Source organism: Sarcophilus harrisii, chromosome 2, assembly GCF_902635505.1.
Source record: "Sarcophilus harrisii chromosome 2, mSarHar1.11, whole genome shotgun sequence".
NCBI lineage: Eukaryota > Metazoa > Chordata > Mammalia > Dasyuromorphia > Dasyuridae > Sarcophilus > Sarcophilus harrisii.
The window spans coordinates 611,713,907-611,740,138 of record NC_045427.1 but is presented as its reverse complement, the minus strand read 5'-3'; the positions used below and the strand labels follow the sequence as shown (position 1 = coordinate 611,740,138).

General features: G+C 39.4%; 1 protein-coding gene and 1 long non-coding RNA gene across 4 annotated transcripts in view; one reads left to right on the top strand and one right to left on the bottom strand.

The window, feature by feature from the left end:
* The window catches only part of ADK (adenosine kinase), a 618,595-nt gene that overhangs the window by 577,512 nt on the left and 14,851 nt on the right, over positions 1–26,232 (top strand). For all 3 annotated transcript variants that reach the window (XM_031949472.1, XM_031949471.1, XM_031949473.1), the window contains one exon: positions 23,208–23,294. In XM_031949472.1, the coding sequence (XP_031805332.1) occupies positions 23,208–23,294 (87 nt within the window). The remainder of the gene's footprint in view (positions 1–23,207; positions 23,295–26,232) is intronic.
* LOC116421070 overlaps positions 1–26,232 on the bottom strand; it is a 77,297-nt gene that overhangs the window by 47,603 nt on the left and 3,462 nt on the right. The window contains exon 2 of the long non-coding RNA XR_004231392.1: positions 20,573–20,693. This is a non-coding gene — a long non-coding RNA (uncharacterized LOC116421070). The remainder of the gene's footprint in view (positions 1–20,572; positions 20,694–26,232) is intronic.

Sequence of the window (26,232 nt, the reverse complement as noted above, 5' to 3'; positions counted from 1 at the left end):
GCTGACCCCAGCTGACTGGTAAGACAGGAGAAGAAGATAAACAACCCAGGGCATGGTAAAACACTCATTTTATTCCAGCAGCATCTAGAAAACCACTTGAAATGTCTTTCTAGACTGGTACGAGTTTTCCAAACATTCCAGTCCTTAATATGGGCTCTTAAAAGCAAAAAAAAAAAAAAAAAAAAAAAAAAAAAAAAAAAAATCATTAATTTCTAAGTCCTGAGACAGTCTGGCTCAAGATCGGTGTCCCCTGAAAGAAGAGAAAAGTCCTCTGCATGAAGATTTTTCTGATCTCAGCAAGAAAAAATTCTTGCACACATGTGTAACGCTCAAGAGGCCCTGTTCTAATTATTTAAATTAATTTCTCTTTCAATTGTTTTAAAATACTGTTGTTTCGGGAACCACCAAGCATCAGCTAATGCCGAAAGTCTATAATTATGTGTTAATGAATGACAAGGCTGGCAGTCTCCACACAGGACTGGCATCCGCCAGAAGGCTCTCAAGGCTGCTGCTGTTCTACTGAATCTCAAGTCCAGGAATTTTCCTAGAAAGTTCCCACTTGGTCAGGCCAAAGTTCCATCTCTTTGCAAAAACAGAGACCAGGAGCCTCAGTCAGTGATACCCAATGATCAGGAAACTGATGGATTCATACTGTTAGTTATAATAATTATAAATTCACAGTCACATAAATTCAAAAAAACTGTATCCGAATCCTGATCCAAGTGGAATTCAGAATTTATTCTCAATGACTCTCTTCATTCCATTTCTAGATAACAACACCAAACTTGGCTGTCTGATTTCAGAACTTGGCACAAAAGTTGGTTCCTTTCCTTTCTCACTGATGTGGCAGCTGAGATCTACAAGCCAATTGATTTGGTAAGCCTGAGTGGCTGATTATGTGCTAGAGTCTAACTATCACTATTCATGTTTGTTCCAGATATCCTTAACACAGAAAGAGATGGTGTAGCCTGGAAACACTCTTAATCTTATCACCTTACCTAAGAGTAGGGGGATCTGGAATATGAGCAAGACTTCCCGGCCTTAGCCTCTAGTCTGTGGTCAAATCCATTAATCCACACTACCTTCTCTGCCACTTAAAAGTTAACACTGGTGACTTTGAACAACTCACATCACTTCCAACTGGAGGGTTGGACAAGGTGATCTTGGAATCCTATGGTTCCAAGATCCATAAGTCTTTGATTCTCATTTCTGAGATGCAAATATGTTGATTTAGATTTGATTTCATTTTGGGCAGTCGTAGGCTTTGTGCTGATGGCAGAGTTTGGCAGACTGCCCTCCCAGCCAATTATTTCTGTGCCATATGTCAGGGGTCAATAAATCTCCTTAAGGCTGGTCAAAGGGAGCCCTCCTGTATTAGTGAAATTGTCACTTTGAAATGGAGTCATAGCAATGAGAATTCCCTAGGGTATCTCCCTATGAATAAGAACTCCTGACCAGTCCAATCACAGATGAATGGAACATCAGTTCCCTGAAGACCCTCTAGCACCTGGGTCACAAGCAATAGCACAGATGTCAGTCCTAGCTGCTGCTGGGGAACACAGCTGGTGGGAAGTCCCTCTCTGTCTTGCTCCCTACTCCTCTAAGGAGACCCTCCACCTGCCACCCCCAACTATCTACTAAATCAGAGATGGAGATTAAAATTAACCCAGCCCCCCCACCTTTTCTTGATATATTTGGTGCTTCCTGCCCCCATGTACAAGAACATGGACTTTCCCCATCCTCCAGCACAAGTGACTCACCCAGAGTCAGAGGTCAGAAATGGGAGAACCCAGACCTGATCACCCCCTTTCTTTGACTCCAGATGCATGGCTCTTGACATCCTCAAAGTTCACACTTTGTTATCAACTTCAGGCTAAGATCAGGAGTTTGCTGAGCTGTGTCTGCAACATTGCTCTTTAGCCCTCTCTGATACCCAACAGCATATCCTCAGTAGAAATGCCTCTCCTGCCATAAAAGGTGCTCCAAGCACTCCTCGGGGATTTTCTGAATCAAGAAGGCAATCCTGGTCCTTTGTGGCTTACTGGTGATAAAGGCCCAAAGAGACTCCCTTTGTAATTTCAAAGGATCCTTCATCTAACCCAGTAAAACACAACAGATAAATTTGAAACTACAAATGCCTAAGTAGGGGATCTTCTTTTCTCTTTTATGATATTCAGAACCAAAAGTGACCTCAATAAACATTACAGACATACTCATCAATATTGTATCTCATTAAAAAAGAAAACCAGCCTGTGCACAGGATCATGCAAGATTCTTTCATTTGTAGAGGTTGATCCATGCTTTAACTAAGAGAAAGAAGAAGGTGACCTCCAAGGGCTCTCTCCAATGGTGAGATTCTCTGACTCGGCTATTGAATGCTAAGATTTCATTGTGCATGTTGACTTGGGTCAGACTTAATCAAATTAACTGACTTAATTGAATCTTATCTATGGGTCTGTATATAGATACATATAAACATGTGCATATGTATTTGTATCTATAGATATTCACATAAAAATTGTGTCTATATAAGTGCTAATTCTAGACAATGATGATTCTTGAGGTTTGCAACTCCTAAACTGGCTATTGAGTAGGTTTCACAATAAATCAATACCATGTTGGTTTGAACATTTTTTTTCCTTGTGAAAGATGCAAGAAAATCAATGTCTCTGGTGCCCCAGGTCATAATCAATACTTTTAATAAAACTTCCCTTTTTTTTTTTTTTTTTTTTTTTACCTTTGTACACTTTTGCTCTTATTAATGAGCTTTTCTTTTAGTTTCAGACCATTAATGGCTTTCTGATAATGTCATCTTGTCCAAGGTGGAAACGAGTATGAATTTATAACTCTGGTTATTCGTGATTAAATCTATGGGTTGGGATTGTGGTTGGACATGTTAGAAGGAAAAAACATGAGAATATTTCATGGAACCTTTTATACAGAAATTCCAAGAGAGATGAAACAAGAAGAAAATGGGGGTAAAAAATAAAATAAACTTTCCAGGCCAATTAGTGTTTACAGGAGAAATTGTCATTTGATATGGACACTACCATCTAGGGAACAGTACAGCTGCCTAAGCTGAATCTTTACGAAATTTACCTCTAACATTGAGTGCCTGTGATATATGGAGTATAAAACTCTTCTCTGCATATAGCCTTGGCTCATCTCCTCATCACATCCTTATGCCTGCCATATATTCCTTCATCTCATCTTAATGAAATTCTTCTCTGACTCTTCTCACCCTGTACACTCTCACACATTTTCCTAGAGGATTTTGCCCTCATGTGGAATTTAAAATTGTCCTCCTTAGAATAAGAGAGACTACAGAAGAGTTTTGAGCCAGTGGCACTTTATTAAGGGGCCCATGATCTGCATCTTACCCTTGCTCCTCTGCATACTCTACTTGTATTTATGGTCATTGTTGGTGCCGTACTAGTTTGGACAGATGTCATGTCTCCTTCTCTTCAATAGACTGAAAGCTCATGGAAACAGGCAGTTGTGCCATTTGGTCTCTTGTACAGTGCTTTCCACATAATAGACACGCACTTAATAAACGTTTTTTGAATTAAGTTGATAATGATATTTTTGACAATTAATTTTTCCCCAGAATTCTTCCTCTTTATTTTTTTTAAATAGAGATTTCACCCTGTAGGAAATGTTATTTTAACAACATTTTGTCTTGCCTGGGGTAAGTTTTCAAATTCTTATATGTTTATGACGTATTTCCAAAGTAGTAAGACTCAACTTTTTATTGTTAAAGACTAGTCAAATTAACAATAATGGCTTACTGTCAATCCACAGCTTCATCAGAGAAGGTCAGAAAAAATAATTTTCACAATGCTTGTGCCCAAATTACCAGCAATGGAATGAGAGTAGGGCTGCTGGAGGCAAGGGATGAAATGGATCCTGATATGAATTTGTGTGAGTCCTTTGAAGCCAGAGAGGCATGTTCAACTTTATGAGAAAAGCACCTTATTAAATGGTCTGAAAAAAATTTATAAATTTCCTTTTTATCTATAGGAAAGAATTCACATTCCATATCAGTTCCTTAGCCAATATGCTTTACAATAACTGCATTTTTCTCCATTCTCTTCCCAAGAAGAGCAAATTGTTCTTCAAGTCTTATAAAGGCATTGTACAGATGAACAAGATTACTGTGGGTAACACACAAAACATTCATATTTGACTTTAAGGTTTTATGTGTCTTTAAAGAAAGTTGTGATACTTAGTACTTGTTTGTCCTTTGTTCTCAAAGGAGTACATGACATCAGAGAAGTGATGCCATGACATGCAAGTGAATTGAATCTAAGGGAGGGAAGATTGTGCAAGGTCACTTGCCTCAGTTTCCCCCTCCAAAGCCATCTGGGTCCAGTGGCAAGGTACAAATCAGGACAACTGAAGATGGTCCTATATGACAGGGGGGAGGCTTTGGTTGTTACAATCAGTGATTAAGGTTAAGTAAGAACTAAGGTAAAAGAATGGCCTCTTTTATCTAGTCAAAAAAATGTGTGTGTAGGTATATGATTGTGTTTGAAGATATATGTCTGTACAGGTAAACAGATAGCTACTCAGATATCATTTTGGGAGGGGAAGACTCTCAGAGTTTCTGGCCAGAACAGGATGCCACTTACATTCACTCTGTATAACCCTAAAGTTCACCCATTAGTCCTGATAATCTTCAGAACTGATAAGACCAGGTATCATTCTTCTATTTCTTGAGATCTCTTCAAATCTTCGACAAGAGAACCAACCTGTTTCTCCTAGGGCTTCTCTTGTGGATGGTTATTTCAATGGTCTTGAGATGTTGCTTATCCAGGCAGCATAGTTTTTGACCTCAGTACTCATAAATCAGATTTTCTATTCCCTTAATGATTGTTTTTCTCTTTGCTCATCTATCATATGTTCCTGGTATTGTAATTGCAAACTGTGCAGTATGCCAGATCACTTCTCGAGGGAGTGCTGGACTCCACTCTGGTCAAGTGCACACATTTGCTCCAAGATCTCATGTAGCATCAGCCTTCCTCCTGTTTGTCATAGGAACATAGAAAGCTAGAGCTAGAGGGTCCTTTGGGACCTTCCAGTCTAACACTTTCATTGATGAAGAAAAAACTGAGTCTCCAAAAGGGTTCCAGTAGGAAGCACCTGAGGGAAGATTTGAACTCTGCTTTTCTTGACTCCAGGCACCACCTAATTGTACCTTTTTACCTTCTGTTACATCTACTCATTTTGACCTTCATCTGGTCATTCATTTGGCAGTGGAGTGGATAGAAGGGAAAGGTGTCAAATTCATCTTTGTGCAGATTGTTCATAAGTCTATTTTCCTCTAAAAGTTCTCTATTTTCTCTTATCCAACTAGTTCGATGCTCCAAGGCATTAGGATAGCTTAGAATGTTTTCTCAAAGACCATTCCATCAGAACTCACTCCTTGGCAAGTCTGCCCAAGCTGGAAAGTCTTCAAAGTAATGGCTGATATATTTGAGCTTACCTTTCCAGGCCAGTTCTTGGGATTCTTATCACCAGAAAGTTGACTACCTGGGTATGTTTTTTTTGTTTTCAATCCTCAGTAACTTGTAAAGAAAGTTAAATAAATCTTATAAAGGAGATTCCAGTCTATGTCAGTACAGGAATAGATCATTAACTATCCCTGCTCTAATAAAATCATAAATCCTTAAAGTTTCAAGGTTTACTAGGATAGAACCAAAATGAAATGTTAATCATATTTACAAATTCAGACATATCATGAGCTGTGAACCAAAAACAGTCAGATAAGTAACAGCATTTTGAGTTCAGTTCATTATAATTTCCCACAAACGTTAAAAAAGATCCCTCAAAATGCCTTTAAACCACCTAGTAAAACAATTAAAAGAAGCAAATCATTCTCCCTTCTTCCTTCTTTTGAATTTTAATTTCAATTATGCCCATTTCAAGTCAGCTGATGTCTTTCTAGATTTCTTTATGTATTCCAAACTCAAGTTTTCTAACCTAGATGTCACAGAGAAGTTTGCTTTTAATAGAGTTAAATTTAAACTAGTGACCATCATAGAGGTCTGCTCATTTGAGTATTTTTTACATAAATTAGAATTTATTCTCCCTTAATTACCTTTAACAGAAGCAGCTTTTACAAAGCTTTACAACAACATTTCCCAGATTGATTTTCCTATTTTTATTGAATGAATCTTATAAAGATAATTTATAATATAATCTACTTTAGAGTCTTAAATTTTATTATCTCATTAAATTGAACATGATCATTCATCAAGGAAGAGAAAAAAATTAATTCTTCCTAAAAAAAAATATTTTATGTCTTCTTAAAAATATGCCCACAAAAGATAAGTACATAGATTGTCAGTTGTGTTCACTATATTAGATGGTTTTGTTGAACTTTTTCATAAAATGTTCTTAAAACCCTAAGTAAAAAAAATTCTATAAATCTCTGAAATTACTATAGTTTGTTGGTTCAGTATTCTTTTCTTAAAAAGGGAAGTTGAAATAAAAGTTTTAGTTTTTCCATCATCATTTTCTTTGTACCACAAAAACTCTCCAAGGGCCTCCCCCCCTTCCCGGGTCCTTAGCATGTTATCTATCCACTTGGTCCTTTGGTAGATAGCAAGTGATCACAGAAGGATTCATAAAACTCCTGGTTGTTGCCTTAAGAAGCATACTGATGAGTAGCCGGACAAAAGCTTCAAAGAAGTGATGCCCCCACCTGGGTGACTATTTTGCTATACTGTTCATGTCATACTTTGTCGTCAGTGACAACTGAAAAAGAATTTTTAGGAGCAGTTGGCTATCTAATAATGGCAAATTTAAAGGCTATGCAAATTGGGCCTGTCCAGCCCAGCTCTTTTCTCTATTATCATATCAATTGAATCAGCTCATAGTAGACAAAGCAAGGTTATGGGAACCACCTAGAGTATCATGCACCATTAAACATCAATACAGCTTACATGAACATCTGCAATGTCGATCTTATTAACAGAGGATGGAGAGGAAGGCAATAAACAGCTTTCTTCATTTAGTTGTAAAATATTAATATCCTAAAGCATGTTATTGTTTATCAACAGTGGCTTCATCAATAATTGTATAATTATAGTTGGCTAGATTATAATACTCAATGCATATTATCTGTTATTACAGAGATCTGAATTTTAATCTGATCTCAAGCATCTGATTCTAGTCTCATAACACAAGCCCCTAATGATGCATGATGCAGATACTCAGTGTCTTCAAACAGTGACATTTGATAATTCTTCTGTCACTCTAAAGAACAAGTGCTTAATACAGGAATAGGCAGAACAGAAATTACTTTTGACTTTTCTCTAGGCTCTTAGTAAAAGACGAAAAGAAATCAAGAGAGAGGGCCAGGTGTGGCCCCATCGTACACAAAAAGAGTAGTTTATATTCCTCTAAATAAATCACAAGGTAAACAGTGTTTGCCCTGGCCAGAGCCGGACTGAAGTACAAGGAGGCTATCTTTGTGGCCACCTGCTCCCAGTCTCCACGCACATCTTTACACCTCTGGCAGTTAGCCGTAGGAACCAGAAGGAGCCACAGAAAGGGTCACTCTCAAAGGCAAGATTGAAAATACTGAGGGAGACACGATGAAGTTATCAGTCTCAGAGATGAAGCCCAAGACCTCCACTCCTAGCTGAGACCTGACAAAGCCTCGGCCCCCGTTGCAGCAGGACGTGGAGCAGTTAGGGGCCGGCTCCCTGCTTCTGAGGAGGGAGAGAGCAAGCAGAAACATCCTGGAGGCTGCTGGGAAACTGTACAGAAGCTATCTCAGTGACTGGGGTTGGGGTCAGAGTCGTCTAACGGCAAAGAGAGGGAAAAAAAAGAGAAAAAAACCAAGGAAGTGGGGCAGGAGAGTTGTCTGAACGCTGCATATGGCAAGCTTACATTTTTATTTGAATCTGGTTTACATTTAAGGAAATTGTTAGCCTTATTCATAAAATTGCACTTGAAATATTTCAGTCTGTGGTTACAGTTTCTTTGAAAAGTTTTATTTTAACTTAGAGAGTGAATGAACCCCATTTTCATTGGATGGCTTCTTCCCCATTGATTGACAGTCATATCACCCCCCCCTTTTTTTTTTTCAACTTCAAGGTAGACAGCTTTTCCCCCTTTCCTCCAACACAGGTTCAAGACATCTGTATTTATGCATTTAATAATTTTCTATTTATGCTTCAACAGCAAATTTTGCTTCACTTCCCTGACTTTTCCTAATAAATTACTAGCAGCTGCAGCAAAGAAGTATCCCCAAACTGGAGGAAGATGCTACAGAGTCCTTCCTTTTTATTGTGTTTCTTTGACATAGTGGGCACAGCTTGAGTTTTCTTAATATGATGGTTAAACTTTGATTTTCTCCATTTGGGCGATGCTAAGAAATGGATTATTAAAAGCATTATGTTAAATGTTAAATGTAAGATATAGTTAGTTCCTAGCATGAGAAAAAAAGAAGAGTAATTAGGATGACAGCCTCTACTGTAAACTTAACGATTCTAGCAGTGAGGAGCAAGACGTCTTGGAGTGATTTGGCTCTTTAAGTTTAGGCCCCTTGCCTGTGTAATTGTGGTTGCATAAGATGACCAATTTTTTTAGACTACGGCTTACCTATAAATGACAGTGACCTACACACATCTATCTGCATCTTTTAAGGGCTATATATGCAAACATGTGATGCAGCTGTCTTTGTTGGGATCTGCTTGTCAGAACTGTGATTCTAACAACTATCTTAACAAGTCATGATCTCATTTAGGGAGTAATCAATAATCCACAAATTAATGTACCATAATTTACATTATAAGGCATATGTAATTATTTTGGAACGGTAAACTCTGTGCACTTAATTTACAACTGTAATTAAGCAAAATCATTTTATACTAATTAGGTCATCCTAAAAGGATCATAGGTTTGTATAATTAATTATTAAAGGACAATCAGTAACTAATCTAGGAAAAGCTTCCTAATCTTGAGGTTACCACCAATCTTGGCTCATATTGCCTTTCTACTTTCTGCTCTATAAAATCTAATGTGCTCTTCAAAAAATACACTTGCTAAGCCATCTTGCTATTTTTAATTGTGTATAAATTTACAGTTTAGTATTGATCAAACAAAAAGCAGGTTTTGGGACAGGATACAGGAGGAAACAAAAACTTCTAAAAGTTTGCTTGATAGCTAGTTTAGAAATAGCTGAATCATCCTTTAAATCAATCAATAGGTTGTTATTAAACCAAAATTGTCCTCCTTTCCATACCAGAAAGTTAACCACTTGCTTATTCTTGTAAATCCTCAGCATAAAAGTCTCTAATATTCAGAATCACTTCTGAGCAATAAGAATGTCATAGATGAAGTCATCTCATGGTCATGTGCTGTAGGCCACCTGGAGGACTTAGAACTCCTTGGACTTGCTTGTACCATGGCGCACAAAGTTATTCCCCAACTCTACCTACCAATATTTGGTTTTTGCTTAAAAGCCAAGGCCACTGAGTGTATAAGAACAGCGGGCACCCTCATGGAAGGTGGAGAGTCCTCCTATGCTCACAAATGTGAAGTTGCTCACTAGGGCATAGTCCCTTCCCTTCTTTTCCTGATCATCATTCGTTATTTACAAAGGTAGCAAAAATGTAAAGTGGACAAATAAATGAATTGATAAGTAAATTAAAACAATAGTTATCAAACGTGTCTTGGGTACCTAACAGAGTAGTGCTAGATATTATCTTTATCTTTTTTCTCTTTTTTTCTTTCTTCTTTTTATTTTTCTTACTTTATCTTGTTTTTCAATTAACATGGATTTTCTACTTCTCACCTCTGCTCTCCCCCCTCCCCCCATTTGAAAAGGGAAAAAAGAAAAACAGAACCCTTATAACAAATAAGAATAGTCAAGCCAAACAAATTCTCTCATTGGCCACATCCAAAAATCTATGTCTCAGTTTACATCTTCTCTTTTAAGAGATGGGTAATCCTCTGGGTATCATGATTGGTTAGACACTATCAAAGAGAGCCTTGAAGAATACTTTCTAAATTCATATTCCAAAAAAAGCAACTTTCTCCCTCACAGACTTACCAGAGAAAGATATGTATCCCCAAAGCTGCCCAGAACCATATGACCATTCTAGGCAAAATGAAGGCTCTTTAATCTTCTTGCTTAAGTAATAAAGAACCATTGTTTGTTGTTTTTGTGTTGTTGAGTCATATCTGACCCTGCATGACTCCATTTGGGGTTTTCTTGGCAAAGATCCTGGAGTTTGCCATTTCTTTCTCCAGCTCATTTTACTGATGGGACAGAGTTAACTGACTTCCCCAGGGTCACATAGTATCCAAGGCCAGATCTGAAGTTGTCTTGCTAACGCCAGACCTAGGGTTCTATTGTGCCACCTATCTGCCCCAATTTTTTATTGAAAGCTTTGGGCTTTATGTCATCCTAATTTCCCCCTAAATCCTTCTCCCTCTCTCTACTCAGAGAACATCTTTTCCTAAAAAAATAAGCCCAACAGTATGTGCAATATACTCTTATATTTTTCTTCATTTCACTCAAGTAAGCAAAGCAGTGAATAAAATGTTTTAAATTCTTACTCTATGCCAGTCCCTGTGCCAAGCATTGGCCTAGCTTCTGCCTTGGTTGCACCCGGATTTTCAAATGGTAAGTTAAATAACAACAGCATGTCCTTTTAAAATATATGTCATTTCTCCTGTTTGGGAGCCTTTCTCCCTGCCTTTGAATGTGTCTCTGAACTAGACACCTTAAGACAAAGTAGATAAGACATGGCAGAAATAAGGACAGGCCATCTGAAAAAAATGATAAATCAGATTTTTATGAGTCAATACCTTTAATGTATCAAGGTGGCTTGCTATTTAAAAGAAGACTAGGGAACTAGTCTTGGCAGTAATCTTCTGGAACATAGAGAATTCTAAAACAAATAGTTTACCCCCAATTTGATTTACAAGTTTACATTTTTGAAAACAATTTATCAACTTCCCTAAAGGTCAAGCACAACTGCATTTTGGAATTTCTCTCCACTGAAGAAACGTTTTCACAACCCTAGAAGTTGATTGCTCGGCACAACCAGTTCTTCTCCCATCCCTTCCTCCCATTCTGATTGTATAATTATTGTCACAAAGAAATCCCATTTTTCCAGCCACATCGATGAAATTCCCTTCTGTTGCCCATAAGTCCTAACCATGTTTGGCTTTCAGGGTTATTTGGTTCACTGCTCCTTCTCCTTTGATTCAGGCCTAACCCTGCTTCTGAATGCTCCCTCCCGGCTCTGGTGGGCACGATGACTCAGAGCAGAGTCTTTCCCTGACGTTCCTGGCATAGAGGCGAGGGCCCCAGAGGAGCCATCCCAGGACACCGATAATGAGGCTCCTCTCAGCTCCGAGAGACTTGTCTGCTGAAATGTACTGCAATTGGACATGTAAAGCCTCTGACTTGTGTAGATGGGTGTCTCGGTGTCTTTTTCAGTCTGTCTGTCTCTTCTGTCCATTTATCTTCCTCTTTCCTTCCCTCCCCCCCACCCATTTCTGTCTCTTTCTCTCTGTTTCCCTCTCTTTCTCTTATCTCTCACTCTCTGTCTCTGTGTCTGTCTGTCTCACACACACAGTTCTTTAATAAAGTCATATGAATTTCCTTTTCTTAGCAGTCTGTAAATCCAAGCTTTGTGATTTCTTTTCTGCTCCTCTAGCTTATCCTCCAGATTAGGTGTGAAGCATAATTATTTTCTGATGTTTCATCCTCTTGTAAAGGATTCCTGGACCAATCCAGCATAAAAAAAACCTGGATATTGGGCCTCAAACTACCTAGATTATTATTTGTAGGTTTGTGGCCATACAAACAAAATGACGCCAGCCCTTAGGACAAGAGAGGATCCCTTTTAGGTCTAGGGGTTCCTTAAAGGTCCCCAAATCACTGCTTGAATCTTTTATCTGCTTATATTTATGACTTGTAAGAACAACATTCTCTGGGGTATGTGGTTCATCTTAGATATTCTTTTCAGATGCTTTCAATGTGCTTGACCTTGGCCTTTCTGCAATACTGAGATGAAAGGCACTGTGTGAATGCCAAGTATTATTAAAGTTTTATCTGTAAGTGACAAGGGGCAGAGTAGATCTGTTCCCTAGCAAGCTGCTGGAATTCTTCATTGTAGTCACTGGGGAAGACAGAGAACTAGAATTCAGTACTTGAACTAATAGAGATGCCTTTGAAAATATATATGTAGTTATATAGTCAACCACTGTAATATCATGTCATTTGATGACCAAAAGGAGAGGTCAGAGCTGTCTGGGGCTCTATTTGGGCTTTGCTCGGGCTAGTGCCGATTCCTATACTAATCTGACTGTGTCTTGCAACTGGTGGGTCTTGATTGAGGTCTGTAATGGGGGAAAAAGAAGGTTCCTTCCTTGAGAAATCTGGGACCAAGAGCTTCTCATTTGTGATTGTATTGGTAGCAGATTAGCATAGTAGTTCAAAAATAATGGGCAAAAGAAAGAAAACTCCAAGAGATGCATTTTAATGGATTCCAATAGGAGTTTTCCTCTTCCACAAAATATATGACTCCCATAACAGTTTCCTACACCCAAAACCTTTTTCCTTCCCCAACCCAGCTTACTCAGTAGGTAAGAACATTGAGAAAGAAAGGAAAAATGAAGCAACAGCTTTTGCTGGAGGCTTTGGTTGCCTCCATAGAATACTTTTTAGGCCACATGCCGAAGTACACTCAGATCCCCTTTGTCTTATCAAAAACAAGTTGTGAAATAGGCCTTCTAAGCTTTTCTCCCACCAGGTATGCCAGCTGCTATGGCTTGGTAAGAGTTAAATCCCTCTCTTGAGGTATTTGATTATTCAAGGGGTTTACCAAACCTTAGATAAATCCCATTAGGACCTAGCTTCAAAGTACCCATCTCAGCTCTGGGTAATCCTTAAACTATTAATTTCTAAGTTTCTTTTTTAACCTGATTCTGAGACTTGACTCTATTTACAAAGTGTGCTGAAGAGTATAACCAAGCTTTAAAAGCAACATGAAGTGTTGTACTTAAGAGTTTTGTTACAGGTAATTAACTGTAAGTTTACACATTTAATCTACTTTTAAGAGCGAGAGAGATTGGTAAATGACCCAGTAAAGGCAAGTACGCAGCCTAATTGGATGTAATGGTGGTTTGCTGGTGTTTATTACTGTACTCCAAGTAGACAAGTAGTCTGTGAATCCAATTTAGTTTATTGGACAATCTATAGTACTCATAACTACCATCAGTGTTTGATTATATCAAGGAGCCTGATGAAATTGGCTCTTTTGGTTAGAGAACTTTCATTTCATTGCATAATACAGAACAAAAAGAAATATTACATTTCTGCCAGGGTTATTGTAAGGCCTCACCTCCTGGAAGCATTCTGCCTCCAGACGAAACCAGTTGCACTAAATATCAGTCGAGCTTTCAGCAAGTTGAGGGCAAAGTTTTACAACCATGCAAGCATACCAAACAGATGAGAATTTACGGCAAAGCCTTCTTGCTCTAAGGTCCCATCCGCTCCATAAAGAAGGAGCTGTGTTAGCCCCCTGGTGTCTAATGGCCCTTTTTTCAATACCAGTTCTAACTCATTTACCATCCCCACTATCAGCAGCTCAAGTAGCAATGCCGTTTAATAGCAGCAAGTCCGGCACTGGAAGCAATATCAGCGGCAGCATCTTTGAGTACAAATGAGAACTTTGTGTCCATTGTGAAACCCAGAGCTGTTCATCATGAATGAAAACGGTCATGTTCAAGTGAGGGATCATTTAACAAAACAGCAATGTAGAGGAAGAGAAAAGGAGGCTATACATAATGATGGGCTGGTGGTAATAAGGGGAAGGGTCCCCACTGAAGATTGGGAATTGGAGAACTCAACTAGTGAAGCTTCTTTGTGGCCATCAAATGAAGATGCCCCTTTGGAGAGGAGACTGCTGGGCGTGATCGTGAAGGTGGCCCATAATCTTTGCCTCTAAGGAAGCTGTGGCTGCTGGAACAGGAGCTTAGGAATCCTGGGCTGCAGTCGTACTCGGGGCAGTGCCATGTCAGCGGGACTCTGGGGAGCTTCTGGGGCAGCAGCGGGATTGTCACTGTGAGTGGCTAGCCCCTCCACTCCCAGCCCAATCAAGATAATTGAGTCTCCGGCCTTCAACAGCAGGGTGGCCAGATCCCTTTCCTCACTTTCCAAGGTCCCTGGTCCTCTAGCTACCTACTTGCCATAATTCCAGTTTTAAGGGCCAGCATATAAGAAGGCATTTTTCACATTGGGGCTTTAGAGAAAAGGGCTTCTTACTTTGACCAGAGATTAAATCTTTGCTTTGCACTAAGTGACCCCAGGGAAGGCACATTCTGAATTGGAAAGTTACTTCTCACAGTGCTCCTAAAAGGTCATTGTAAGAACTATTGTTGTTTCCAAGCTTTTCCTCTCCCATCTCACCCTTCTTCTCATTAAAAGCTGCATACCAAAAATGGATTTTTAAATACCCATGATTTTAAAAATAGCAAAAGAGAGATTTACCTTTTTAAAATGAGACCCTTCCCATGCGTAAAAATGAAAACACTGACAGATGTCAGGAGTCTGATCGCTGACCTCTGACCTCAGAGGACTAATGATAAAGAATGTCTCCCACCTCTTAACTGAGGAAAGCTAACTGGAGCTTGTCTTCTCAGAGATGGCCAGTGTGTCCTTCTTTGTGACAAATGATATCTTAGAGGGGAAGGTTCAGTGGGACCAAGTTAATCATTAGGGAGTGGCTATGATGCCGAGAGATGCAGAGTGGAGGAGAAAAATTAGTAATAATCCATCTGCTCATCTTCCAGTTCTTGAAGTTGGAACTGATACTCTTTCTCCACCATTTACTATTTGGGTGCCATTATTTAGCTTTGTCACTTAATTTCTCTCACAGGCAAATAGTGGTGAGAACTATGTGACATCTACTTTTTTCTCATCAAATCAAAGGAAATGAGACTTGGGACTTCAAAGATTTCTTCAACCCCTTTTTTAGAAGAAACTGAGGTCCAGAGAAGCCAAGGGTCCATCCAGAGTCATTTAGATTGTTCCCAGGACTGGCACCCACATCTCTGGTTTCCAAGGCATGAAGAATGAACCCCACCTCCATCAGTGGGTTCAACTGGCAGCCATGTCCTTCTGGGGTTTACGATGGGTCCAGAGTTCAGAAGGGATTGTTCAGCAACTTTAGAGTCCCAGCTGTCCTGCTAGAAGGTCCCTAGGAAATCACATTTCCTTTATATTTTTCAGAATGTATATGATGTTTAGTACAATTGCATCTAGAAATGTTTTCATGGAGGAGTGTACTAGGTTGGAATTTCTTCACTTTGAAAATATTTGTTATCTAAAAATAGCAGCACAGTGGATTTCCTGCCCAAAAGAGCTGCTGTCTGATTTTTCAAATACTTGCATAATGATTCATTCTTGCATAAGCTTTCAGAATGATAAATAAAATTCCAGCTGGCTTTGAAACTGCAAGGTCAATGACAACCAGGACCCTTGGCCTACTTGCTCCATTGGTTTTTAGGATTGGGTGTGAGAGATTCGTATTACTGGCACTGTACCATACACAAACCACTTAAAGCAACATTTACTTCTCCAGGGTAGGAGACTTCAGCTAGGATTTCACTGCTTTTCAAAGCCCTTAAACAATCAGGATTTGTGGTAAACATTAGAGGTCAAGGGAGTAGGTGGTTTTGAGCTGTCTTGTAAAGACAGCATCCAACTGAAATCCCCTTTGGAGAGGAGATTTAAATTGAAATTAGTCACAATATCATAATTCTGCTATAATAAGTGTAATATTTTTGAGGGTATGATAGTGGTCAGATTTTTAATACATTTATATATATATATATATATATTTTAATTTTTAAATTAATGTCTTATTCACTGATAATCTTTTTGGGTTTTTTTCACCTTATACCGATTTTGCGGTATAGCATACATGACTAACCCAAACAAGGAGCTTTCTCCTGCATTTTTTGTATTATTTTATGCTTTAATCTGTATTCTGACACAATCGATTCTTTTCTGGTATGGACAGGATTTTTCATCATAAGTAAGTTATTCACAGTAGTCATGGATCATTGTACTGATGAGAACACCAGCTCATCATCTTAGAACTTTGTATCTTTTCACTTTGCTTGAGTTCATGAAGAACTTTCCAGGTTTTTTCTGAGAACATCCTGCTCATCATTTCTCATGAAACAATACTATTCTATCATAATCACATACCACATTATTTCTACCTTCTGAATCCAATTTTTCCTGTGCAACAAGAGAACTGTTTGGTTCTGCACACATATATTGTATCTAGAATTACTGCGACATATTCAACATATATAGGACTGCTTGCCATCTAGGGGAGGGGGTCGAGGGAGAGGAGAAAAATCGGAACAGAAGTGAGTGCAAGGGATAATGTTGTAAAAAATTACTCTGGCATGGGTTCTATCGATAAAAAGTTATTATAATAAATAATAATAATAATCACATACCACAGTTTAGTCAGCTATTCCCCAGCTGACAGGCATCCCCCTTAACTTCCAGTTTTTTGCCCTGAGAAGAGAGCTGCTATAAATATTTTTGTACATATAGGTCCTTTTCCTTTTTTAAAAAATCTCTTTTGGGAATCATGCTTAGTAGTGGTATCATTAGGCCAAAGGATATTTTTGAATTTATAGTCCTTTGGGCAAATCTTTTAATTATTTATTTATCAATTGGGGCATGGCTCTTATTATAAATTTGATTCTGTTCTCTCTATATTTGAGAAAAGCTCTACATATCAGAGAAGCTTGCTTCAAAATTCTTTTTACAATTACTATTGCTATTATTTCCCCCATTTTTTCTATTCTCTCTCCCCTTTCACCCTGTCCCTCCTCAAAAGTGTTTTGCTACTGACCACTCCCTTTCCCCAAATGCCATCTCTTTTATCACCCTTTCCCATTTCCCATTCTCCTAATTTCCTACAGGATAAAATAAATTTCACTACCTGTATTGAGTGTGTATGTTATTTCCTCTTCAAGCCAGTTCTGATGAGAGTAAGGTTCACTCATTCACCCTCTCCTCCCGACTCTGTCCCTCCACTGTAAAAGCTTTTTCTTGCCTCTTTATGGCAGATTAATTTATACCATTGTACTTCTCTCTTTCCCTTTCTCCCTAGTACATCCCTCTCTTACCCCATAATTTCTTTTTATTTTTTTATTAGATATTATGCTTTCATATTCAACTAACACCTGTGCCCTCTGTCTGTATATACTTCTAACTGCCATAATAATGAGAAAGTTCTAATGAGTTACAAATATCATTCTCCAATGTAGGAATGTAAACAGATAAACTTTATGAAGTATCATGATAACACTTTCCTGATTATCTTCTTATGCTTCTCCTGAGTCCTGTATTTAAAAATCTTCTATTTCATTCAATTTCTACTTTTTCACCTGAAGGATTCTACTCAGTTTTGTTGAGTAGGTGATTTTTGGTTATAATCCTAGCTCCATTGCTCTCTTAAATATCATATTGTAAGCCCTCTAGTCCTTTAATATAAAAGCTGTTAAATTTTGTGTGATCCTGCCTATGGCTCAACTGTTCTTGAATTGTTTCTTTCTGGACGCTTAAGTGCAAGGAGCTCCAAGCTCCTTGACTTGGGAGTTCTGGAATTTAACTAGGATCTTCCTGGGAATTTTCATTTTAGGATCTCTTTCAGATGGTGATCAGTGGATTCTTTCAGTTTCTATTTTACCTTTCTCCTGTATTAAAGCAAAATGAAGTAACACCCAACAAGTCTGTCTGAAAGTAAATGCAGTGTTCTATACCCAGTCTTCTCCCCATTTAAGGAAAAGAAGGGGGAGTCCATTATCTCAGCTTTGAGTAACTTTCAAAGATCTGGAACTGGGAAAGGGAAAAACATGTTATTCAGAACTCTGCTGGAATCTTTTTCTTTTGGAAGAAATGCCATCATCTTACAGTGAAAACCTTGAAGTCATTTTCTGTTCTTCCTATTCCACCCTTCACATTCCATTCACTGAACATCTTTTAAATGAATAATATAAGCTTACTGTGGGGAGAAATTGTGTCTTTTTTAGTCTCTATGTCCCCAGCACTTAACAGCACCTAATAATTATGAGCAGCTGTTCTAGAAGAAACTCAAAAGATGGATCCTGCACAATGCAGCCCTTATGAACCTGGAGTCTAGTAGGAGACAAGGGACACATACATAAATAGGTGTTATCCAGAGCAGAGTGTGATGAACTAAGAAGAGGACAAAGGAGTTTGGGGATTCAGATGGTGGAAATAAAGGTCACATCTATGGAGAGGATGCTGACATTTGAACTAGACAAGGGAAAATGAGTAGACTTTCGGCAGACTAAAATGAAAGAACAACAACTCGTTTCAGGCACAAGAGATGTTAAAAGGTTGGGGCCTAAGGGTAGGATTCATACTCAAAAGTAATAGGGAATGATAAATATCAGCCATATCATTGAGGGTTTTGAATTCTAGCTAAGAAATAGAAGGGACAGGAGAGAGATGAGGGAAGTTGTCCTTTAGAAATATTAACCTGGCATATATAGGATGAATTGGGATGTCGTACACACCATATCCATTTCCCAAAAGATCATCCCTGTTCCAACTTCTTTCCAGAATACCATCATCCTTTCAGTCATTCCCTATCTTGGAATCACCTTCAAGTTATCACCCCATTCACCCCACATATTGAGTCAGTTGGTAAATTTTGTTGAGTCTACCTCCATAATGTGTCTCACATTGAACCCCTTCTCCTATTGGTGGGCACTATCGGTGGCACACAGCAGGTAGTTAATAAGTGCTTATTGACCCACTAACTATCCTAGAGCTTCTCTTCTCTGACATCAGCTCTTGTGGCTTCTCTTTATCTTCTCTAGGCAAACAAAGCTCAAATCTATATTCCAGCCTTCACTTTCCTTTTGAGTTCCAAACCCACAAATCACTTAACACCCCTCGTACTCTGAACAACTCTCAGACTTATAAATTGTAGAAAAGGTACCAACCTGAATTGATAGAGGAAGTTTCTCTCCCAGGTAATTCTCTGTATCAATAAAATTATAAGTCCAGTCCCTTTCCCTATAGACAAGACTCTTTACTAATTAGGAATACGAACACAAAAATGAAATATCCCTTGCCTTCCAGACCTTACTCTGTTTACTTAGGAAACACAGCAAATACACGGATCAAGTAAATATAAGAAATAACTCCTTTATTAAGCATTTAAAAGTGTCAGGCACTCTACTAAGCATTGGTGATACTAATAAAACATTGTCCCTACTCGTAAGGAGCTTACATTCTTATGGAAGAAGGCAAAATATAAAGGGCTTCTAGATGCTGAAGGATGATTATACAATGGGGAAAAAGTGCTAACAACTGGAAAGATCATGAAAGGCTTTGTATTGCATAAGAGAAGGACCTTGAGCTATGCTTTGAAGTGAGGACAGTTTTCTAACTGGCAGAGGGGAGAAGGTACCCTTCACAAGTATCAAAGTTTTTACCCCTAACATTGATTCCCTTTCTTTATTTTGTCTCTTCCTGAGGGCAGTGATACTCTCAACTTACAGTCCATAAGGAGCAAATAGCAAAGGGTAGAATCTGTTTTCTTCAGATTCACAGCCATCCTGAGATCTGTGTTCTTAGACATAGCTGGACAATGGTGAGCTGGATCCAGATTTATGAATATAGCAATACCACACCCTACTGTCTTGTTCTTTGGCGATATGGAGTTTCTTTATGATCAGCTCTCTTTTACTGACTAATATTCAAAGTCAAGAATATTACATTAGATTATAGTAAAGACCTGGGCTTATATCCCAAAGAGATTATAAAGAAGGGAAAGGGACCTGTATGTGCACGAATGTTTGTGGCAGCCCTTTTTGTAGTGGCTAGAAACTGGAAACTGAATGGATGTCCATCAGTTGGAGAATGGATGAATAAATTGTGGTATATGAATATTATGGAATATTACTGTTCTGTAAGAAATGACCAAAAGGATGATTTCAGAAAGGCCTGGAGAGACTTACACGAACTGATGCTGAGTGAAATGAGTAGGACCAGGAGATCATTATATACTTCAACAACAATACTATATGATGACCAGTTCTGATGGACCTGGTCATCCTCAGCAAAGAAATCAACCAAATCATTTCTAATGGAGCAGTAATGAACTGAACCAGCTATGCCCAGAGAAAGAACTCTGGGAGATGACTAAAAACCATTACATTGAATTCCCAATCCCTATATTTATGCACACCTGCATTTTTGATTTCCTTCACAAGCTAATTGTACAATATTTCAGAGTCCGATTCTTTTTATACAGCAAAATAATGTTTTAGTCATGTATACTTATTGTGTATCTAATTTATATTTTAATGTATTTAACATCTACTGGTCATCCTGCCATCTAGGGGAAGGGGTGAGGGGGTAAGAGGTAAAAAATTGGAACAAAAGGTTTGGCAATTGTTAATGCTGTAAAGTTACCCATGCTAAAACGCTATTAAATTAAAAAATATATATATTATAGTAAAGACAACCAAATACCTGGGGCAGTCTCTTTGGTTATAAGGTCATTGCTGTTACTTTTGTTTTTAACCACATCTTAAAGGAACTAGAAGGTTGAGAATGAATTCAGTTGTATCGTTTCCTTTCCAGTTGACAAATACTTTAAAAAAAAAAAAAAAGAAAGAAAGAATAATGTTTATCTCTTTGCAAACTATAAACTAGTTAAGGCTCTCATCAGTGATACAGAATACTATGACTGACCTATAATTCTGTTTTCTTTATGATTATATTTTCTTGCAGAAAAGTACTTTGCTCTTATTAATTGTATGCTTTGGATTCCCAGTGCTTTAACTTTAACTTTATTTCCTGAACTTAGAGATGTAATTATTAGGTAAGCAACCAGGCTAAGAACCCATATAAACATGATTTTCCCCTTTGTTTCTATGTCTTTATTGTATTCAATCTCTCTATCCCTCTCTAGTCAATTGCCATTATATGATTTCCTTTGTCTCTCTCATATTTCTTGATTTCTATTGGCTGTATCACTTCTGCTACTTAAAAACATGTCTCCCATCTTTAAAAAAATCTTCCCTAAATTGTGTCATATTTTCTAGTAATGACTGTTGTTTTCCTTCTCTTTCATAATCAAACCCTTAGAATAAGCCATCTACACTTAGCCTCCTTCCTTTTTCATTTTTTTCCCACCATCCCTCAGCCCTTTTTAATCTACCTTCTAACTTTATCACTAAAGTTGAACTTTTCCAAGTTTAATAATTGCTAAATCTAGTGACATTTTTTCACTTTTTCACTCTTAGCTTCTTTGCTGATTTTATCACTGTTGACAAGCCTTTCCTCTCAAATTTTCTTAAGACTATTTTCTCCCAGTTTTTCTGTGGTTTAACCATTCCTTCTCAGCCTTATATCTTCCGCACAGGAGTACCGACTCTTTTCTAGAATCTCTTCCTTCTCTGTATTCTATCTTTCAGGGAACACATCAGTTCTCATGCTTTTTAGTATCATTTCTATGCAAATGATACTCTTCTGTATTCCTGCTGCCATCTCTTTTCTAAATTCCACCTATCACATTACCACTTACGAACTGGATAACTATACCTTGATATCTTGTATCTATATTTCCCTGTCGTGTTCATCCTTTTTTCCTGACTTCCCTCTTTCTATTGAGGCCATCAGTAACCTTTCATTCACTTGAGTATACAAACTTGGAATCATCCTTCACTCTTCCAACTTTTCCCTAATAATAAGTTGCCAGATCTTGTATCTGCCTCCAAAACATCTCTCACCTGACATAGCCACTTCCTTGGGGCAGGCAGACCCTCACTGTCTCTTGTCTGAACTATTTCAGTAGCTTCCTGATTGCTCTCCATCTGAAGTCTCTCCCTGTTCTAATCTGCCATCTTTGCTGCCACTAGAGAAATTATTCTCAAGTTCAGGCTGACCTCCTCACCTCCTTTTTTGTGTAAATTCCAATGGCTCCCTGTCACTTTTAGGACCAAATGCATGCTCATGCAGGCCCTCTCCTACGTTCTCAGTCTAACTCCCCTTTGTTGCTCAGCAGTGCAGACTGGTCCGGTTCTCTTAGTGTTCCTCACACCTGACACGTAGACTTTTATGGGACCTCGTGGGGAACATCTAGGTTCCTTCAGCACACAACTCAAAAGCCACTTCCCCCATGTGGCCTTTCTCTGGTCCCTCAGGGGCTGGTACCTCTCCCTCCGAGGTTACGTAGAAGCCTTGGTCTCTTACATTAGAATGATGTGATATAAGGATAGAGATTTTGTCCCATTTGTCTTTGTATGTTTGGCATGTAGTAGGTCCTTAACATAAATGTTGATTGATTACTAATTAATTGAAGTAAAATCTGGCAAGATACAACTGCTTAGAATGAGTTTTCACTCGCTTGCACATCAAGACCACTCAGCCTCAGTCCCAAAAGCGAGCAGGGAAGGAATGATTTAAATGGTTCTGGTCGTCAAGAAGGTCTCGTTCCTGATGGGGAGGAGTGGGGCTGCTCAGGGCAGGTGGCAGGATATCCACGCTGGAGACGCTGCCCAGGTTCTATGAGTTTTCATGTCCTCACCAGTGAGAAACTTTTCAGAATATAGCTCAGACCTCTAAAGGTTCTTCCCATCTTGTCCTCCAGATACAAAGGGATCTCCTTGTTATTCTCTAAGTGATATTACATCTCACATCTCCACATTTTCCACACCTGGAATGCTTTTTCTACTCACTTCTACTTCTTATAATCCCTAACTACCTAAAGTCTCAAGTTAAGAACCACCTTTCAAATGACGTCTATTCTGATCGCCACCCCACTCCTGACTCAGTTGGCAGTGCTTCTGGCCAAAATATTTCGTATTTCTTTTTGTATGCTTTGTACTGACTTATTTATGTGCTGTTCCCTCTTGTTGCCCCCCTCCCCCAAGAAAATGTCAGATCCTTGATTTTTCTGTGTATCTTAGCTCCTAGCACAGTGCCTTTAGAAATAATCGGTGCATTACATTGAATTGGCATTTGATCTGCAAAAGAGCAATGCTTATAGGCTGCTCTTGGTCTGGCTGTTCCTAGTGCGAGAGAGGAGCTCTGACTCCACTGGCCAGTTTTGTGGGTTGTGTCACATGTAGAATTCACCTGCTTTTCTTTGGCTCCTTTGCAGCAAATGAAGTCATTGCTTTCCCTGTCCTGGATCAAAACCAGAGTGAAATAGTTGACACCAATGGAGCTGGAGATGCCTTTGTTGGAGGTACAGAATCATTTATTTTATACTTATTTGGAATTTAAATGTTTTCTTTAACCCTCATCTCTATTGCATTCTAAGATTTATGAATTTAATGAATTTCAATTTCTTCTTTTAAGTAACTTTTAATGTTCTCACCATGCACTTGTGTCGTTCTGGATTTTATGAGGTGCTTATTATTGCAGGGAAAATGTGTGGTATGACTTTAAAGATAATTTGCTATTATGCTCTACCCAGGTCATTTTCACGAGATTAATTGTATCTGTCAGAATGTTGCATAAACAAGCTGCATCAAATACAGTATATAGTGTATTCAGATCCCTCCAGGCTTAAATGTTAACACATTGTTGTTCTTTAAAACAGGTTGTGGTGAATATTAAACAGTATGCTAATACGTGAGGGTGATGTCTTTTGATTATGTCATTTGGGTAGAACATCTGTTTCCAGCACAATAGTTTGGTGCTTACTCTACCATGAAGGGTTAAATTTTAGACTGATTCAAGCTCAATAAGAATTGGCAATGCTTATGAGGACTTAATTGTTTTTGAAAGAGTGTTTAGGGCAAAAAAAGGAAAGACAGACTATTGGGAGATTTGGGTTTGATGAGCTAGATTAATCTAAAATCTGGTTCAAAGGTTCTTGTGATGATTCAGACTTCTTTGTAGTTGAATACCATGATATCTGGGAAGCTCCAGGATTTCTAAGTAGTAGCCCTGAGGGCTCCATCCTGACCTTTGTTTCTGGCTTGTAGCATCAAAGGGGACCAGGTAAGCAGGAAGCAAAAGAGAGATTTGAGATACAGCCGGCCTCTAACCCATTATAGAGTAATAATGTTCAGTCCTTGCCCGGTGGCCCTGACCCTGGGCAGGAGGTCTATGTCTAGTATAGTGGGAGGGACCACCTGCCTATACACCGGTCATCTCAGAAAGAGCTTGTGGTAGAACTGCAGGGGAGGGGTCTGAGCAGGATTGCCATTGTACGCTCCCCTCTTCCCCTTTTGGGATCTCGATTTGAGTCAGGACCATTTGGAACCCGTTTGGGATGGTGGCCGGCGGCCGGACCTCCTCTTAGCACCATTAATGTCCCTCTCTTCACGCCCTCACCTGCTTAGCTCCTGTCAGCACCTTGGCCCTTTGCACAGTGGCGTGCGCCATTGAGGACTTTCACGTATCATTTAGAAGTAAATGTCCCAAACAAACCAAAATTGAGTCGACCAATTTTGGGCTCTGTAGGCCTTTGTGGGGCCTGGTGGGGAATGTCTAGTTTCCTTCAGAACACAACTCAGAAGCCACTTCCATTCCAGTAGAGCAGGGACACCAACAGCTCTCTGCAGCTTCTCTGGGTGTCACATGTGGCGGCCTGGGGCCCAACCTGAGCTTCCTCAGGTGCGCACTGGCTGTGTGTCCTTGATTCAGTCATTCCTCCATCTGCCTCAGATTCCTCCATGACACAAGGGTAACATGCCCACCTCCCCAGAAACTGTGCCAATCAGCCTCACACAGAGCCCGCTGCGTAAATGCTCATTTCCTTCCTGTCTCTGGGGAACCCGCTCGGCGCGGGCTAAGGCTTTGTCCCGGGACACCCTGAGAGGCCGGGGCCTTTCCAGCCATTCCTTCCCAGAAGGGCTGGTATTCTGCCCTGGGAAATGGAGACAATCCTGTGATCCCCAACTAAACACGATTTCCTAATTTCCCAGGTCAGAAGAAAATTCCTTGCTGTTGTCCTGCTGTGCTCTGTCACAGCGGGTCTGCCTTTTCATTTGGAGCCCTCTTTGTCACTGCCATAGTAACAAATGAAAACATTGAGAACATTTTGTGACAGGCACTGTCATTGTTCCTTGTGAAATCCCTTCCCCTGTGTCTGCCCAATAAATGAAACTGAGAAGGAAAATCATAACAAATAACAAGAAGAGGGCCCCAATCAATATGTTCCCACTGGGCTGTCAATATCAGCCTGTGTTAATCTAACGAGATTTAGTTGTACATTGTATGGCAGCGCTCGGGAGCTTTTGGGGGGAGGGCGGACGCCCCAGACAGACTTTCCCGGGCTCTAGCCCAGGGCCTCGTGGAAAAGGGGGCATTCCTGAGATAAAGGGAGCTCGGGGCAGCCTCAGAGCGGCTCCGAGCGGTTTCCTGGGGTTGAGAGCAAAGCAGGACTCACTGTCTCAAAGCGCTCAGGCTTCTCAAAATACAAAAATGACTACACGAAGCTTGTAGAGCCTGAACATGATCCATTTCTTACTGAGGAGGAGCAGCATTCAGCTCCCTCAGATTGGTCGGAATAACATTTTGGAACCAAGTCTTCAGTTTGGAGAATGAGGATGAGCCGCCATTTTGATCAACTGTGGCCTGAGTCTCAGGGTATGCTGGAAACCCCCACACCCAGCATCTCCTGTACCCAGATCAGACCCGCACCCTGTGTTTCCTCCTGTGGTGGTACCTGGCTGTACAGAGTCCCAGACTCTCAATGGACCTTCTGTTGTGCCCACTCCAAAGTTTCACTGGGGTGACACAGCAAAAGCTCTCCCCTGAAGTCAGAGGATGCAGGCTGAAACCCCACCTCGAGGACTTTGAGACCATTTAGCTAATAAGCAAGGATTCAGCACCTCCCATGGACCGGCCACTAGCCAAGTCACACACCTTCTCTGGTCTCATCTGTGAAAAAAGCCAGCTTGGACTTCTTGGGCTCTGAAGTCCCCTCAAAAAAAAAAAAAAAAAAAAATTAGTGAAAATTTTAAAATGAAAATAAAATATTTAAATTCAAAGACAAAATTAAAAAATAAATAAAGTCCCCTCCAGCTTTAGGTCTTTGATCCTATGAGGGGATTTAAAAATATACTCCCTTGCTGCCATTCCTCATTGTTTCTACTCAATTTTTTTTGGTCGTGTCCAATAATTCCTGACCTCATTTAAGGTTTTCTTGGCAAAGATGCTGGAGAGATTTG